Raw genomic sequence first — 17,788 nt, 5'->3', positions numbered from 1 at the left:
GTATGTAAAATAACATCTCATAAACATGAAACAACAACAAAAACATTTCCACTTCCCTAAAGTCAAAATTAAAATTAAAGTTAAAATTAAGCAATAAACTATGAGAGGTTGTGTAGTGATCATATAACAGCTAGGGGGCGTTGTTAGGCACGACGCGAAGCGGACAACACCAACTAGCTGTTATAAAATCACTATAACACTTCGCCTCTGGTGGTTTATTGCTTAATTTTAACATGGCTTCCAGCCAATCAGAATCAAGAACCAGAACTAACCATTGTATAATGATTAAACAATTCATTGCCTTGGGGCTGAAATGAGTTTTCTATGAGAACGACTTGACAGTCTGTGTCTTTATACATTCATTTTCAATGTGGGGCCAAAAACACCTCCAGTTGTTATATAGGTACAAATATGTTGTTTTAGGTCAGCTTCAGGTTTCTACAGTACTTTCTCTTTGCTGCTTGACTCCTCTGGACACTCTGCTTGTCAGCATTCCTTGGTTTTGGTGTTGGGTAAAGAGTTCAGCCATATCATTCATGTTTCACTTATACTTCTTATCCTTTTCCTACCCCGACCCTACCCCTGACCCCTGCCTCTATCTGGGCCCAGGCACATTCACGCACACACAGACACACACCAGTGTTTGCCATGTCTCTCCTATGATGTTATTAGCCTCTCTTACTCTGAAAATGTAATTTAGTGTTTTTTATTGCTTTATAAATGTTCTTAGCCGGTAGACAAACATACTCCAGGAGCTTGCTCGATGGCCTTGTTGAGAGGGGTCAGGGAAGAATTTTTACAGCTCACTTATCTGGCCCCCGGGTGATTACTGTTTTTTTGCTTCCCTCTGGAATATGTAGGGGTGGGACGTCTGCCCACCTCCCTTGTTCTCTGTAAAGCGCATTGTGTTGCCTCTGGGTATGAAATGCGCTATACAAATAAAGCTTTGATTGATTGATTGATTGAATTCTCTGTGTGCAATATAATCATGTCTTCAGTTTTTAATTGTGTGGTGTCCATGGTCACCATGTTGGCAAGCGGTCATTTAATACAAACGACGCTAGGCAGGGAGTGTAGCATGCTTCACTTTTGGTTTAGTATCTTGTTCAGCACTCTGTGAAAAAACCTGTGAAACACTGTGAAAATGATGTATGATTGACTGTTTAAATAATGCAGGGATATAATTTGATACATTTACAGTATGATTGACGGTTTGAATGATTCAGGGATATTATTTGATAGATTTATGATTGACGGTTTGAATGATTCAGGGATATTATTTGATAGATTTATGATTGACGGTTTGAATGATTCAGGGATATTATTTGATAGATTTATGATTGACGGTTTGAATGATTCAGGGATATTATTTGATAGATTTATGATTGACGGTTTGAATGATGCTGGGATATTATTTGATAGATTTATGATTGATGGTTTGAATGATGCAGGGGTATCATTGTGTCCTGTGTAACGTGTGGGCTGACCTTTGATGACCTCTAACCTGTACGGTGAAGTGTCCTGGTTCAACAAACACACAGAAATTCTATTTCATATACAGTATACACACACACACAAACACACACACACACACCCACACACACACACACGATAGGAGGAGTTGATGTAGCTCTCAGTTATATACAGCTTCTCTTAGTAACTGGTGATGCAAAGAGTCTGAAGCATTTCTGACGATATTCTTCTGTCCAAAGTCGCTCCATAGTTTTATGGTTTCAATATTTATTCTATTTCTATTTCAACAGATGACATGGTAAGAACAACTCTCACATAAAATCTGCCATTGGCTGATGAGAGATTAGTGAAGTGAAAGTGGAGTTGTGGGACTTTCCAGACCTCATGTCTTTCAGTGGAGGGGAAGCTGGAGGTAAACACCCTGCTGTAGCAGCACTGACCGGCCCTGAGATGAGGAACAGGACAGACCACAGAACATGGAACAGACCTCTGTCATATCATCACACAGTACAGAAACTCACACCATGGTCCAGGTTGAAGAATAGAGAAATGAACATTTATAAATCTAAATATCAGTCATTTTGAAGAGATACAGACTGATAAAGCCAAGTTGTTTTTATTTAAATTCAACTCTCTTTCTGGACATGTTCAATGTTATTTATTCACTCAGGGGGTGGTTGGGTTTCTAAGTACAGTAGTGTTTGACCAGGTACGCATATTACCATCAGATGAAGAGTTTCCTGCACCTGAAGGCTGTTGTTATGCTGATGACTGTTTTAAACTGACTGTACAAATGACTGTAATATAAACTATAACTAGCCTACAGCTGGTTGGCTGATAAAGAAGGTTGGACACATGGCCAGAATTTAAAGACTTCCTGTAGGTTAGACGATAGGTACTTTGCCACAGTCATTGTTGTTTTCAGGGGGGAAAACATTAGACATAATTCATCAAATAATTCAGAGAAAAATACTTAAAGGTGGGATAGGCAGTTGGCTTTATTTGGTAAGATTGGCATAATATCCTTCCAGCTATCAGTAACAGAAGTGCTCTGAGAATAAACTTGGATCTCCGTGTTTACCGCTGCCTCTGTATTTTGGATTCAAAGAATGCACCGCGCCCGAATGTATTGACCAATCAGGGTCTCTATCTCGTCACACCTACCAGTCATGTTTGGAGGGAGGGATTACATCATGATTGACAGGAGGAAGGGGCGGGTTCTTTCGAAAAAGATGACCAATCCGAGGCCTTGTTGACATCAAACTACCTACCCCACCTTTAAGGATTTTTGGTTGAGCTCCACAAGTCATTTTTTCTGGGAAGGCGCGTCCTACTCTCCAATTCAAATAAATATGTTTGTTTGCTTGCTGTATCATTTGATTGATTTATGATTGACTGTTTGAATGATACAGCCCCATCATTTGATTGATTTATGATTGATTGTTTGAATGACTGCTGTGAGGCGACAGTACTAGGTACTGCGCCACCTGTTTGAATGATTGACTGTTTTGAATGAGGCAGGGGTATCATGTGATTGATTTGTGATTGACTGAATGATACGGGTGTATCATTGTGTTCTGTGTGACGTGTAGGCTGACCTTTGATGCCCTCAGTACAGGTCCTAGCTAACCAAACACACGGAAATGATATTTTATATACTGTAACACTGTACACTGACACACGCACGCACAGACACACATCTTCTGGTAGCTCCAGAATACATGTTCATGATCAGCTTCCATACGCCCACATACCCTCCAGAATAGTTGTTGTATAGATAGAAGCCTTCCTCTAATCTTTGTAACTCTAAAAAATCTGACGATATTCCTCTGTCTTAAGTCGCTCCATAGTTTTATGGTTTCAATGTTTAGGGACTTCTCCAGACTGGTTTGTCTGGACAGCCTGGTTTCTGTGATACAGGATCAGTGAGATTCTCACCCCAACAGTTGATGTAAGTGGATAGGAACGCAGCCATAATCTTTCTTTGTTGTTGTTTTCAGGGGGTAGATTGATTAAATTATGCCTTTTGTCAGTACTTGAGTTATCATATTGATGTAAAAAGGTAATATAATTAATTGAATAATTCCGTCATGCATTCTCACTTTTACATGATAGCCATTAGTCATCTAGTTCTACTATAACTGAAGCATATAATCAGCCACTTCCCTAATGGCATTATATGCTTCATGTTATGTACTGTACACTTTCAATTCCCCATCAATCTGATGATCATTATCTTCTTTTTACATAAAGACCTTTATGTGAGAGGCCTCTGACACCCCAACTCTATGTATTCTATCCCTGCGTTACCTCCTAAGTTCTCATCCACTGTGCATTTACACAACAAGCCTGAACAGCCATGTGAGCGTCTACCTAGATACAGATGATGAGGCTGGAAATGACTCATCTTATTGGTCCAAGGGTCCTACACAAGAGACAAAAGAGAGAGAAAAGAAATGTTCAGTTCAGTGTATAATTCAAGTCTTCTCAGTTCTCCTCTCTGTGAAGAAATGACATCAACAACAATTACATGCTTTGCTTGATAAATACAACATTTTTGGTGGAAATACATCATTGTCTTTCATCATAATGTCTCAGGTTTGTAGTTTTCAGACAGAAACACTTCTCCAGATGCAAATGTTTCCAGAGCTTGCTCTTCGACATCAGTCCCTCCCATATTGTAAACATGAATCATTTTCCCGGTATCTCATTTGATCCCAAACACACGGTCCATAAGCAGATACACACATTGTGGCATAGGCATGGCACGGATCAGCTCAGACCTTGTTTTGCCGAGGAAACCTTGCACGACTGGCCAAAATGGCTACTCAGGATATTGTTGATTTGGATGTAATTGGTTAATTGAGTTTTAAGTGGTCAGTTGATACCTGTGCTATTCCTTGTGCTGCCCTATAAAGAGATATGTCTGTCTGTTGCTGTAACACTGTCAATATGGTTGGCATGGCTGAATTTAGGAGAACTGAGTGTGACAGCCTGAAGAGCCAAACATGATGAGTAAACAACGCTCTAACTCAATACAAAGTAAAACTGAATTAAATGTTTGTCAATGTTTAAAAACCATGCTGTATTTATGTAAATGACTGTGTTCTGATTGAGAATTAACTGTTAGTGACCGACCATACAGTAATGATGAAAGTACAATGTTTGACCTCTGCCTAGCAACATGTGACATGTGTTTTTCTGAAGCAGAGATTGGTTTGTTTGGTTAAGAGTCAGTTTATTATCTGAGTGCTCTGCTCTCTTTCATCTAGTTGAGAAGTTGAACGCTGGAGGAACATGTCCTTGTCAACTGTGTTTTCCATTTGCATGGCTGTGGTTCTGTCCACGCAAAAAGCAGGTAGGCTACATTATCATAAACTACACACCGTGAGTCTGTATAATACAGTCTGTATAAAGTCTATGGTATTACCAGGTATAATTAGCTTTCCATCAATGAACTAATGACAGTGATCTTATTGTTGCATATTGTTTCATATAACATTTGTATTGAATGTTTCTGAATTGTTCTTTGACATGATCATGAATTATGAGAAAATAAAGTGTGTAATGAATTCAGATGAAATGTAATTATACATTATTTGTTCTTCAATATTTCAGGTGGATATGAGCACTACGGGGTGTCACACTGCTTATACTCTACAGAGCAACCGCATGAGTACATATACTCTCATATTTATAATAAGATTGAGTATCTCAGGTTCAACAGCACTAAGGGCAGGTGGGAGGGATACACTGAGCTTGGTCTGCATAATGCTAAGATCTGGAATGATGATCCTGCTATCCTGGCTGTTTGGCGAGCGCAGCTGGAGCGTTTCTGCAAGCCCAGCGCTGAGCTCAGCCTCTCTCACGTACTGGAGAAGACAGGTGAGCTGCCCTCCTCACCACAACAACATCACATCTCTCACTCACCAGATGATACGACACCTCTTTCATCTGTTCACTACAAAACCTGTAATGAAGCTTCTGTCTGGTGGATATGTTACGGTCAATGTGAGAAAACGGGGAATGTGAGCTTTTCCCGGTTATTGCGCACATCCCCGGTTGGTGGGAGAGGGCTCGTGCGCTTAGAGAGTTTAAAGACCAATAATAGAGTAGACATATTAAAGACCAATAATAGAGTAGACATATTAAAGATCAATAATAGAGTAGACATATTAAAGACCAATAATAGAGTAGACATATTAAAGACCAATAATAGAGTAGACATATTAAAGATCAATAATAGATTAGACATATTAAAGATCAATAATAGAGTAGACATATTAAAGACCAATAATAGAGTAGACATATTAAAGACCAATAATAGAGTAGACATATTAAAGGCCAATAATAGAGTAGACATATTAAAGACCAATAATAGAGTAGACATATTAAAGACCAATAATACAGTATATATAATAAAGACCAATAATACAGTATATATAATACAGACCAATAATAGAGTTAATTAATAGAGAACAGAACCCTGATCAATATGATATGAATGATAGTGTTATATGAACTAATGTGTTGCTGTTTTTCCTCCACTATCAGTGGAGCCCTCTGTCAAACTTCTCTCAGTGACCCCCTCTAGTGGCAGACACCCTGCCATGCTGGTGTGCAGCGCCTATGACTTCTACCCCAAAAAGATCAGAGTGACCTGGAAGAGGGATGGACAGGAAGTGACCTCAGACGTGATCTCCACTGAGGAGTCGGTCAACGGTGACTGGTACTACCAGTTCCACTCCCAACTGGAGTACACGCCCAGATCCGGGGAGAAGATCTCCTGCATGGTGGAGCACGCCAGCCTGGACAGACCCCTCGTGAAGCACTGGGGTGAGTTCACTGTCCAGCTGTTGTTAGGGTGTTGTCATGGTGTACTAGGGTGAGTTCACTGCTCAGCTGTTGTTAGGGTGTTGTCATGGTGTACTAGGGTGAGTTCACTGTCCAGCTGTTGTTAGGGTGTTGTCATGGTGTACTAGGGTGAGTTCACTGCTCAGCTGTTGTTAGGGTGTTGTCATGGTGTACTAGGGTGAGTTCACTGCTCAGCTGTTGTTAGGGTGTTGTCATGGTGTACTAGGGTGAGTTCACTGTTCAGCTGTTGTTAGGGTGTTGTCATGGTGTACTAGGGTGAGTTCACTGCTCAGCTGTTGTTAGGGTGTTGTCATGGTGTACTAGAGTGAGTTCACTGTTCAGCTGTTGTTAGGGTGTTGTCATGGTGTACTAGGGTGAGTTCACTGTTCAGCTGTTGTTAGGGTGTTGTCATGGTGTACTAGGGTGAGTTCACTGTCCAGCTGTTGTTAGGGTGTTGTCATGGTGTACTAGGGTGAGTTCACTGCTCAGCTGTTGTTAGGGTGTTTTCATGGTGTACTAGGGTGAGTTCACTGCTCAGCTGTTGTTAGGGTGTTGTCATGGTGTACTGGGGTGAGTTCAGGTGAGCAGGGTACGAGTGCTGTGTTGTGGCTGGGTACCTGAATGACCCTGACTGTGACTGTGTGTGCTAGCGTATGATAGATGGTGGTCTGTCAGAAGCTACATACAGGACAGCTACAGTGTCATCACATGCTAACAGAAGGGTCATTTCTCCTTGACAGACCCGTCCCTGCCTGAGTCTGAGAGGAATAAGATCGCCATCGGGGCGTCTGGGCTGGTGCTGGGACTGGTCTTTGCACTGGCTGGACTCATCTACTACCAGAAGAAGAAATCCAATGGTGAGTCATCAGCTGTGTGTAGAGAACATGTACAGTCTTCATAGTCATCTGTGTGTAGAGAACATGTACAGTCTTCATAGTCATCTGTGTGTAGAGAACATGTACAGTCTTCATAGTCATCCAGTCTTCACAGTCATCTGTGTGTTATGTACGCAGCACACTAAAATAATCATGATGTAAGAAAGATTGACTTATACATTGAGAGATGTATTTTTCAAGAATACTGCTCCTGTGTTCAGTGGACGGTGGCAGCAATGTTGATTTATTTGTTGAAATATCACATAGTGATTGTGTCACCTCTGTCTCTTCACCCTCTCTGTGTTTATTTCACAGGGCGGATGCTGGTGCCTGCTAGCTAAGGTGAGACTCCTCTTGTCACAGAAAACTTTCACCAACTACTACAACTGACTGTGCCTGATGGTCATTGTAACGGTTTTCTTTTATCTTCTCAGGTTTGCAGGTCTGTTTCTGAATCCACTGCTGAACTAGACCTGATATTAGAGCTTCCTTCTAACCAGAAATCTCAGTGTCACAGCTTTCAACAACAAATAAGCCTAATTCAATGGACGCTTAAAGAAGGTTGACGCGCTGCCACTTATTTGATTGCTTGTTGCTTGTTTGAAGATCTGGATTTGTGAATGAATGTGTCGGGCTTAATCATAGTCAATAGTCAAAAAAAGGTCAGTCATAACTGAGGTCAAAAAGCATAATTAGATCTCTCAGAAATAAAAGAAAATGTTTTCGCATTATAGCGGTATATCCTACGTTGCTTGCGGTTGAAACCTATATCAGCTCAGCGCTCCTCTCTGCACAGTAGTGATGTGACGTTCAAGAACGATCCGATTCTTTTGAACGGCTCTTTAAAACGAACGATGGGAACCGATTCGCAGAGCCGTTCTTTTTTCACTCAAGCTCCTCCCTACTACTTCACTGGCGAACAGGCAGGAGGAGAGCACAGTCATTCATTGTAGCCTGCTTAGTTTCTTTAGGTGTTGCGTGAATAACATAAGTCAGGTTTATTTACACACAAACACATTTTATACAAAGGGTGAATCCCAAAAAATGATCTTGCTGTCAAAGCAGAGGCATGTGGCGCCACCTTGTGGAATATTTACCACATGTCCACACAAGCCATTACCAAATGAAATTATAGCCTAATCATTATTTCAGAATATCCCACCAATAGAATATATATGGCGTTCTTGCATGAGTGGAAGGGACTCTTTTACCCATCTGGACCAAAACAGGTCTGATATGAATGAATGAATGAATGAATGTCTTTTTATTTCTCACATGGATGAGTATATTGTATCAACTAAAGAAACAAATAATGCTTCAATTTCCACATCATCATCATCCATGATCAAAAAGGAGCAGGATGAAGATAAAATCTTATTTTTACCTGCCCCCTTATTCAAATGAGCATAGCATTGCTTAATGGTCAGCCCATTCCACCAACAAGCGCAATGCAACATAAACCAAACCAAGCATATATACGCATAAGATATATAATCCATGAATAATAATCCAAGGTCAAAACCCAACTATGCATTTTCATAGTCTGAATGTTCTATATCTATACAAAATGTTAATTGAAATATTGTGCTACAGTGCTTTAGTTCATTATTCAAAGAGTTCCATAGTTTGACACCCACCACTGCAGTACACATCTGTCATAATGTGGTCTGTGCATACTGATGCTTAAAATCATATTTTCTTCTGTGATCATCATTTTCTGAAGTGAAAACAAACAACTTTTGTAACTGTTAATGTTTGACTTTTTGCCTTGTGCACAATAATCAGTGTCTGTAACTCAATTTGCTCTTTCAATTTCAATAGTCCAGATTTAATAAAAACTATATTTGTGTATATGTCTCTATGGTCTATAGTCTCTATGGTCTATAGTGTCTATAGTCTATAGTCTCCTCAGAGCCCTATCACCTCTCCTAGGCCGCGTTCTGAATCGCACACTACCCTACTATATAGTATGCCTAAACAGGATGTAATATGTCCCAATACATAGTATGCCACATGCAGTATGGCAAAAGTACCAGGATGTCCTACTACATCCGGTCGTATTTTGCAGTATGCAAGCCAGCAGGCTTTTCTGGCTATTCTGACCCACAATCCTGTGTGCAGCGGAAATGTGCGTCACATGTGCGAGTCGTGACAGCTGTAGACGAATGTCGCGTTATGGACAGCGACGGATGTGGGCACATTTCAAGGCGCAATGTTATGACAAGGTAGTATGTCCCAATTGGATGCCTACTGCTTGCAAAGTACGTACTTTCTAAGGGCAGCTGTAGTAGGTACTGGTAGTAAGAAGTACTTTCTAAGGGCAGCTGTAGTAGGTACTGGTAGTAAGAAGTACTTTCTAAGGGCAGCTGTAGTAGGTACTGGTAGTAAGAAGTACTTTCTAAGGGCAGCTGTAGTAGGTACTGGTAGTAAGAAGTAGAAGTATGCGATTCTGAACGCAGCCCCAGGCTCCTCTCAAGCCCTCCCCATGTTTGTATTAGGTCACTTCCTGAAGGGGCCAATCACATAAAGAACTGCATTACCCATAAATCTCTCCTCTGACGTGACCCGCAGTCTGGTAAACCTGCACCATGGAGAGAGAGAGAGAGAGAGAGAGAGAGAGAGGGGGGGAGTGCAGTAAATTCTTACCCTCAAGCTCAGGGTCTGGATGTGTAAAACAACTGGCTCACTCAGGAGCACGGAGAATGAACCTGGAAAGTTTTCCATGTTCTGAATCCTTCTGACGGCAAAACGGGTGATATTGGTGGAGTTGAGCAAATCAATCCTGAAAACAACACACTGTACTGTACTGTCATGTACAGTAACACAGACAAACCACCACAGGGGCCCAGATTCATCAAATATATATTTTAATGAAATAATACTCACAAAACCTTCTGACATAAATGGCAAAAGATAGCGGAGAAATAAGCCATTTATTGAAATAATGCAAAAGAACCGATGGCAAAAACACATCATCTGGTTGCTTCTTTTATAACCCAGTTACAGAGAGCTCACTCCAGAACACTCAACATGAATATGCCATCAGAACAACAACGTGGACCAGCTTTGATCCTGGACAGAGATACCGGGCTCCGGTCTCAGTGCAGAACAGGACTGACTGACCCAGACCAGGTTCATACACTATCTAGCTGTTTCAATGTAGATTGAACAGACGCCCTCTGACAAAAACAACAAACTCTAAACACATTTTTTGAAATTATATATACATTTTTTCTTACAGCATTTACACAGAAAAAGCAAGTACCACAAAATCCAACTGTCAATGGTAACACCATGGACGAGAAACTAAACAGAATAAGCAAAATAGAACACGGAACGCTCGAAGAACGGTTCTCTGATGCCGCCTGAACCATTTAGTCATAGCAACGCTGAGAGAGAGAGAGAAAGAGGGAGGGAGGGGGGGAGAGAGAGAGAGGGAGAAAGAGAGAGGGAGAAAGAGAGAGGGAGAGAGAAAGAGAGAGAGAGGGACAGAGAGAGAGGGGGAGAGAAGGAGAGAGAGAGAGAGAGAGGGAGAGAGAGAGAAGGAGAGAGAGAGAGAGAGGGAGAGAGAGAGAGAGAGAGAGGGAGAAAGAGAGAGGGAGAGAGGGAGAGAGGGAGAGAGGGAGAGAGGGAGAGAGGGAGAGAGAGAGAGAGAGAAAAGGAGAGAGGGAGCGAGAGAGAGAGAGAGAGGGAGAAAGAGAGAGGGAGAGAGAGAGAGAGAGAGGGAGAAAGAGAAAGGGAGAGAGGGAGAGAGAGAGAGAGAGAGAGAGAGAGAGGGGAGCTGGGGTTTTCATGGGAGTATGAGGCTGGGCTGCTGGAATATACCAATCTCTCCTGGTACCAGTGGCGGAGGGGTGTTTTAGGGCAGATCTGGACTGTACCATGCGTCCACAGCCCTGGGGGGGGGTTGCTATTCACACACAAAGCTGAGATGCACCAGAGAGTGATTGATTATCAGACGGTGGACAGCGAAGACTTGTCAGACACTGAGGCGCTGCATTCACACCCGTTATGGCTTCTAGGCGCAGTATCTGGAACGCAGGGAGGAGGAGCAGCTAGAGGGACAACGTTCCTACAGGAACACCCGTCTCCAGGGCCCCCAGAGAGACCCACCCACTAGAACCACCCTAGAACCAGCAGCCTAGAGGAGCAGTGTGCAGTCTAGAGGGAGACCCACCCACTAGAACCACCCTAGAACCACCAGCCTAGAGGAGCAGTGTGCAGTCTAGAGGGAGCTGGCTGGTTCTCCTGGTCGGACAGACAAAAGCAAAACAAGGACAGAGAGAGACCGTCTGTCCCGATGCTACCCTACCTCCCCCCTAAAGGTCCCGATGCTACCCTACCTCCCCCCTAAAGGTCCCGATGCTACCCTACCTCCCCCCTAAAGGTCCCGATGCTACCCTACCTCCCCCCTAAAGGTCCCGATGCTACCCTACCTCCCCCCTAAAGGTCCCGATGCTACCCTACCTCCCCCCTAAAGGTCCCGATGCTACCCTACCTCCCCCCTAAAGGTCCCGATGCTACCCTACCTCCCCCCTAAAGGTCCCGATGCTACCCTACCTCCCCCCTAAAGGTCCCGATGCTACCCTACCTCCCCCCTAAAGGCAACGCACTTCTCCACTGGCGCCTGACGAAGGGTCCAGGTACACAGAACCAGTGAGCATGTTCTCTGACACCATCCTTCGTTGTATGAATCCAGGCAGGGACAAGGGGAGTGTAGAAATGCACAGTTCAGGGATGAAGATGGGGGTTTGGGGACCCGAGGACCTCAAGATCAGAGCTGGAGAGTCAGAGAGCTGCACTGCAGAGACGGCACTGACAACGAGGCGGCCATCTTTAAAAACAAACAAACAAACAAACAAACAAAGAGGGGAAAAAAGGCTCTTGTTTTCCTAAACCTGCTAGAGCAGGAGGCCGCGCTGGCTGGGGGCAGGGTTAGGGGCGGGGCTGTTGCAGAGAAATGGGAGGAGTCATGCAGGTTCGGAGGACAACAAACACGAGGCCGAGGGGCGACCGCTAGGGTCCTTAACTGACCCCTGAACCTTGACCCCGGACAGTCCCTTTGACGTCCGGACAGTCGGAGGTCTTCCGCAAGACCGGACTCACTGTTCATTCAAACGTCTTCAAACGTTCCCTTGAGAGAACCGGTGGAACGGTCGAAGAGATAGGCGGTTAGTTCTCAAGTCACCGGTCCGTCCGTCTGACCGCGTCCATCTGTCATCCCGTCCCTCTAGACGTGGGACACCTTCTGCGACTCGCGCGCCTGCTTGATGCTGTACAGCCACTTGATGACGCGCGCGTTCCTCTCCACCGCTGAGATCCCGTAGGGCACGCGCTCGCCCGCCTCCTCCCCCTCCTCTTCCTCGTCCGTCAGCTCCTCGTTGCTGCGCCGTGACTGGTCGCAGTCCGAGCTGATCATGCTGGCGCTGCGGAAGTTGAGCGAGACGATGTCGGAGTTGGCGCGGGCGAAGCCCTCCACGCCCACCCCCTCCAACTCCTCGGGGTCCAGGCCGCAGTAGTTGAAGAAGCGCTCCACGTCGGCGCCGGCGCGGGCGTAGCGGTCGCTCAGGTCCGACTTGGAGCGGTGCAGGGAGGGCCGGCGCGCCGCGGAACCGCCCGGTTCTAGCTCCGCTTCCCCCGCCGCCGCCACCGCCGGGCCCGGAGCAGGGGGAGGGGCGGAGCCTGGGGCGGGAGGAGGAGGAGGGCTGGACTCCCTGTCGTGGCGGGGTCGGAGGGGGGCGTTGTCGTGGTCGTCGCAGGCCGGGGGGGGCTTGGGGCCGGGCTTGGGAGGCAGGGGGGGGGCGGAGCCAGAGCTGCTCCTGGCGGCGCGGAGGGGCTTGCCGTTGCAAAGCCGCCGGATGTCCGAGGAGGAGTGGGAGGCGTGGAGCGGGGAGCGGTCTCCCCCGACCCCTCCTCCTCCTCCTCCCGCTCCCCCCTGGCCCCCCCCCCGCTCCTCCAGGAGGCGGCGGCTCAGGTTGAGGTTGGCGCCCTGGGGGCTCCGCCTCCCGCCCGCCGAGGCTGGGGGCGGGACCTTGAGCGACTCGGCCAAGGAGCGGAGGCCGGCGGGCTCCGACAGGTCGTGGGCGGAGCAGTGGGCGGCCCAGCTCCTGGCCCCGCCCCCTGGCCCCTTGGCCGGCCCTTCGGAGGCGGAGCCGGGGGAAGAGGAGTTCAGCAGGTTCTTCAGGATCTCCAGGTTCAGGTTCTCACGCTTGCTCGTCGTGGCGCACGTGTCCGACTTCGAATTGTTATTGGACGCTTTCAGCAACGCCCCGCCTCCTCCTCCTCCCCCTCCTCCTCCCGCCCCTCTCTTGGCGAGGGCGGGGCATACTGGCGGCTTGGCGAGGAGCTGAGGCTTGACCGGCTCCTGCTTGGCGTTGATGACCTCCTGGCTCTTGACGTACTTGGCCTTGTCAGCCTCCAGGCGCTCCACGGCGCTCAGGCGCTTGGGGTTGGGCTCGATCTGGCGCCGGAAGTAGTCCGGGCCCTTGTTGAGGATGCGCAGGGGCACGGCGGAGGCGAAGGGGGCGGGGCCGGGGGGCTTGCTATCTGCACGGGGGGGCAGCGTCTCGGTGGGCATGTCGGCGGGGCCGGGGGGGGCTGCCGTGGCGACGGCGGAGGGGGGGCGAGCCGAGAGCGGGACAGCCGGGGGGCTGCAGACACATGAAGACTGGGGGAGGAGGAGGAGGAGGGGGGGAGGGGAGAGAGGGTGGAGGAGGAGGAGGAGTCCTGGGAGGAGCTGGTCTTCAGCAGCCTGGCCTCCTCATCCCGACCCAGCATCAACACACAGACACGGGGGGGGGGGGCGGGACCCTACGGGGGGGGCGGAGTCCCGCTGGGAAACGCCTGGGGAGGCGGAGCCGACGCCCCCTGCAGGGGCTGGAACGCGGGGCGGAGAGGGGGCGGAGACCTACGGGTCCTACGGGCCCCGGCTACAGGCCCGCCGTAGACCGCCCCCACGCCGACTCTGACCCGTCTACCGGCGCCCCCTGCTGGCTGGATCTGACCAGGCCTGACCTCCGCTCTGCTGGGGCCTCTCACACTGCTCCACAGCTAGGAGAGAGAGGGAGAGAGAGGGAGGGAGGGAGAGAGAGAGGGAGGGAAGGAGAGAGAGAGAGAGGGAGGGAGAGAGGGAGAGAGAGAGCAGAGGACGGAGAGGAGAGTGAGCGCGTGAGGAGGCAGTGGTCCGGATCGGTGGGTCCGGGGGCCAGAGTGAAGGATTCTGGGAAGGAGCAGCCTCGTCGCGCCACCTCTGTCCGAGCCGGCAGATCTGAAACGCATGCACGCACACTGACCAATCAGGTTACAACAGCAGGTGACATCATGGTCATAGCAACAACAGTCGCAACTGGGAGACAGTATGCACGCACACACACACACACTTATATTGTTGCTGCTCATCAACAATTTTATGGGGTGTGAAAAGTGCCAGTTTGGTTGCTTGTTCAAAGCTTACTTACAACGTGTATGTATGTATGTGTGTATGTGTGTACGTATATACATACACACACATACACACGTACACACACGTTCGCATTATACAGCACAGCTCACTACAAAACAACGTGCACATGCGCGGTAGTTCGATCGCGCTTTAAGTGAATGGGGGATCTCACGTGACCGAATGACTGTTTGCGTTGTGAGCTCAGTGGTGCGTGTTTGTATGTATGTGTGTCTGTGTGTCTGTCACGTGTACCACGAAGGGTTGCTTGTTCAAATATTACAAGATCGTGTGTGTATGTGTGTGTGAATGTGTGTATATATGAGATCTAACATAGCCTACATACATACACACACACATACATACATATACACACACGTTCGCTCCAACCAGCGCAGCTGTATGTGAAGCTGCTTGCGCAAGCGCGGTAAGCCACCATACTTCCGTGTGACGTCACCGAATGAGTTGCTGCTGTTTTCACTCTTGAGTAGTGTGTGTAAGCTATGTATGTGTGTGTGTGTGTGTGTGTCTATGTTTCGACTCGTGTAATGAATGACTTCGGTACATCGCTTCAGAGAATGAAGACGACTATGGTAAATATAGCACTCAAATATTAATACCGGCGTGGTTAGATGACAAGACCATGCTTTGTGGGTAGATCGTATGCCAAATCAATTTGTTTTTTTGTTTAGATGTATCGGCTTTTACTGCTAGCTAGCTAGCTTCCCAGCTAACGTTACATCATTGCCTAGGCTAGCGAAGTGTCTACCAAGAGTGTGGGTAACGTTAGATTAGCAGACAGGTGGGGATTGGGCCTGCTGGATGACCAACTCCAAAGCCGGGCTAGCTCAATATTGTAAATTAACATGAACCGTATGCGAGCCGGAGCCCGTCACTTTCACTAGATGGTGTCGGGTATAGCCTAATACATTAATCTCGCATACTAAACATGTTTTCGTGGAGTAGTACCTACTAAATAGTAGTAGGCTATGTGAGTTGCAGTATAGCCTACTATATGTAGTATGGACATTCGGACACAGCCAAGCTCTTTCTCCCGCCTGTGACATCACACCAAGGCGCATTATGATGTAGCCAAACAAACACGTAACTACTGCAAGAAGCCTATATCAAGCTGTAAAAAGCGGAGAAATGTCAGTGCTGTGGATTTTATTTGACGGACAATGAAAATGTCGCGGAAGATTTGCGGATGAAAATGTTGGAGAAGATTCTTTGCCAATATGTTCACTAGAACCCGAGAAACGTTGCCACCTAGGTCTCTAGGGTTCCAGGGTCTTAATGCGCCAACTAGGCCTCTGTTCCAGGATCTTGATGCTGATGTAACGTTAGTTATCTGCAAGGGTGTCCTGTTTCTACTCGCTCTGGTCCTGATACTGTCTTGGATACTAAATCGTCAAGGAGAGACTGAGGTTGGAAATCAAAGTTTCATTGTACTTTAATAATTCACAATTCAAACGAGTCTGAATTTTCTCTGTCTTTGTGAATACTTGAATGTCAACCATCTTGAATTTCCTTCATAACTTAGGATGACTGTGACTGTGAAGACGTTGATTGGTAAGTTTATATTGATGTTATTTGTTCAGTGTATACAGTACCCATAAATTTGGAATGTGTTGTGTGTGTGTGTGTGTGTGTGTGTGTGTGTGTGTGTGTGTGTGTGTGTGTGTGTGTGTGCATGCGTGCGTGCATGCGTGTGTGTTGCATGACACATTTCAATTTAAATGTATTGGTTGAAATCATCAAAAGTCATTAGTCTTTTTATCTGAAAAGAGCACCGTTGGACAAGTACAGCAGCTGCTTAGACCACCTGGAAGAACCTAGAAGCCAGATGTATACAAGTCAGGAAGGACAAGGACATGACAATGCCAATTCTCATACTGAATATAGTTCACACTACAACCAAGATAAATGCACCTCATGCAGCAGCTGCAAAGATGACTATTATTCATGTTCTGAAAGTGATTCACATCACAACAGCAGTCGGAGAAGGTTCCTCGATGTCCAAGTGAGCGGTCAGGACTCTGGAGGACTGAAGCAGGCCACACCCCATTAGGGATTTCTGATGGCAATCCAGTCTTCACTAACAACCAGACAAGAAAGTCCTGGACTACCTGGACCCAGGCACACTCACACACACACAGACATACACCAGTCCTGGGCTCAGATCCCCTTCCCCTCACCCTAACCCGGGTCCGTATCCTTTTCCTACCCCGATCCTACCCCTGACCCCTGCCTCTATCTGGGCCCTGGCACATTCACGCACACACAGACATACATGTCTCTCCTATGATGTTATTAGCCTCTCTTACTCTGAAAATGTAATTTAATGTTATTTATTGCTTTATAAATGTTCTTAGCCGGTAGACAAACATACTCCAGGAGCTTGCTCGATCGCCTTGTTGAGAGGGGTCAGGGAAGAATTTTTACAGCTCACTTATCTGGCCCCCGGGTGATACTGTTTTTTTGCTTCCCTCTGGAATATGTAGGGGTGGGACGTCTGCCCACCTCCCTTGTTCTCTAAAGCGCATTGTGTTGCCTCTGTGTATGAAATGCGCTATACAAATAAAGCTTTGATTGATTGATTGATTGATTGATTGATTGGTTGCAGGTCTGAGCTGAACCAGCCACTCTTCCCTCAGAACCAGCTGGACAGCCCTGAGCCCAGCTTTGGAAGTAAATGTATGAAGATTAAACGTGGACTGATCCTCACTAGCCCAGAAAAACATTTTGGAAAATTACCCCGAAATGGCACTGCTGCCAAATCTGGGCGTCTCCTTAATAATCAGGAAGATCAGACACAGAAAGACAAACAAACTTCAGATTCCAAAATCGGGTCAGGTTTGAAAGACAGTCCAGCTGAAAAGGTATCATCAGTCTCACGACCACCATGTCATCTGTACTCCCAAGGTATGGAGACACCGTTCATCTCTCTTGAGCACAGGGACCTACTGGAGTCTAGCATCAAGTCATCCCAGCCTGTGAGAGCCTTTACAGCCCAAACCCAGTATACCACCAAAACAGATAACCAGCCTCACGTTACTGACCAACTGCCCAACAGTGAGAGTGAAAGCAGCAGGCCTCGTGAAGTCAGACCTACGCTATCCCCCGAGATACTGCAGGTGAGCTTTGA

At 46.7% G+C, this 17,788-nt stretch overlaps 2 protein-coding genes across 2 annotated transcripts; one reads left to right on the top strand and one right to left on the bottom strand.

Moving 5' to 3' along the window:
- Nucleotides 1-5,232: 5,232 nt before the first annotated feature.
- Nucleotides 5,233-7,828, top strand: LOC311311548 (rano class II histocompatibility antigen, A beta chain-like). The gene is made up of 5 exons (XM_084441289.1): nucleotides 5,233-5,358; nucleotides 6,028-6,309; nucleotides 7,068-7,184; nucleotides 7,518-7,544; nucleotides 7,637-7,828. The coding sequence occupies exons 2-4, from the start codon at nucleotides 6,084-6,086 to the stop codon at nucleotides 7,541-7,543; spliced, it is 369 nt and encodes a 122-aa protein (XP_084297415.1). The 5' UTR covers nucleotides 5,233-5,358; nucleotides 6,028-6,083; the 3' UTR covers nucleotide 7,544; nucleotides 7,637-7,828.
- Nucleotides 7,829-12,432: 4,604 nt separating this feature from the next.
- On the bottom strand, nucleotides 12,433-13,782 carry LOC311311027 (protein FAM110B-like; the record flags this gene model as incomplete). The annotated part of the gene is made up of 1 exon (XM_084440640.1): nucleotides 12,433-13,782. The coding sequence occupies exon 1, from the start codon at nucleotides 13,777-13,779 to the stop codon at nucleotides 12,433-12,435; it is 1,347 nt and encodes a 448-aa protein (XP_084296766.1). The 5' UTR covers nucleotides 13,780-13,782.
- Between the last annotated feature and the right edge of the window lie 4,006 nt (nucleotides 13,783-17,788).

The sequence above is a fragment of the Borostomias antarcticus genome (genome assembly GCF_949987555.1).
Source record: "Borostomias antarcticus genome assembly, chromosome: 7".
Taxonomy (NCBI): domain Eukaryota; kingdom Metazoa; phylum Chordata; class Actinopteri; order Stomiiformes; family Stomiidae; genus Borostomias; species Borostomias antarcticus.
This window is presented reverse-complemented; position numbering and strand designations above follow the sequence as displayed.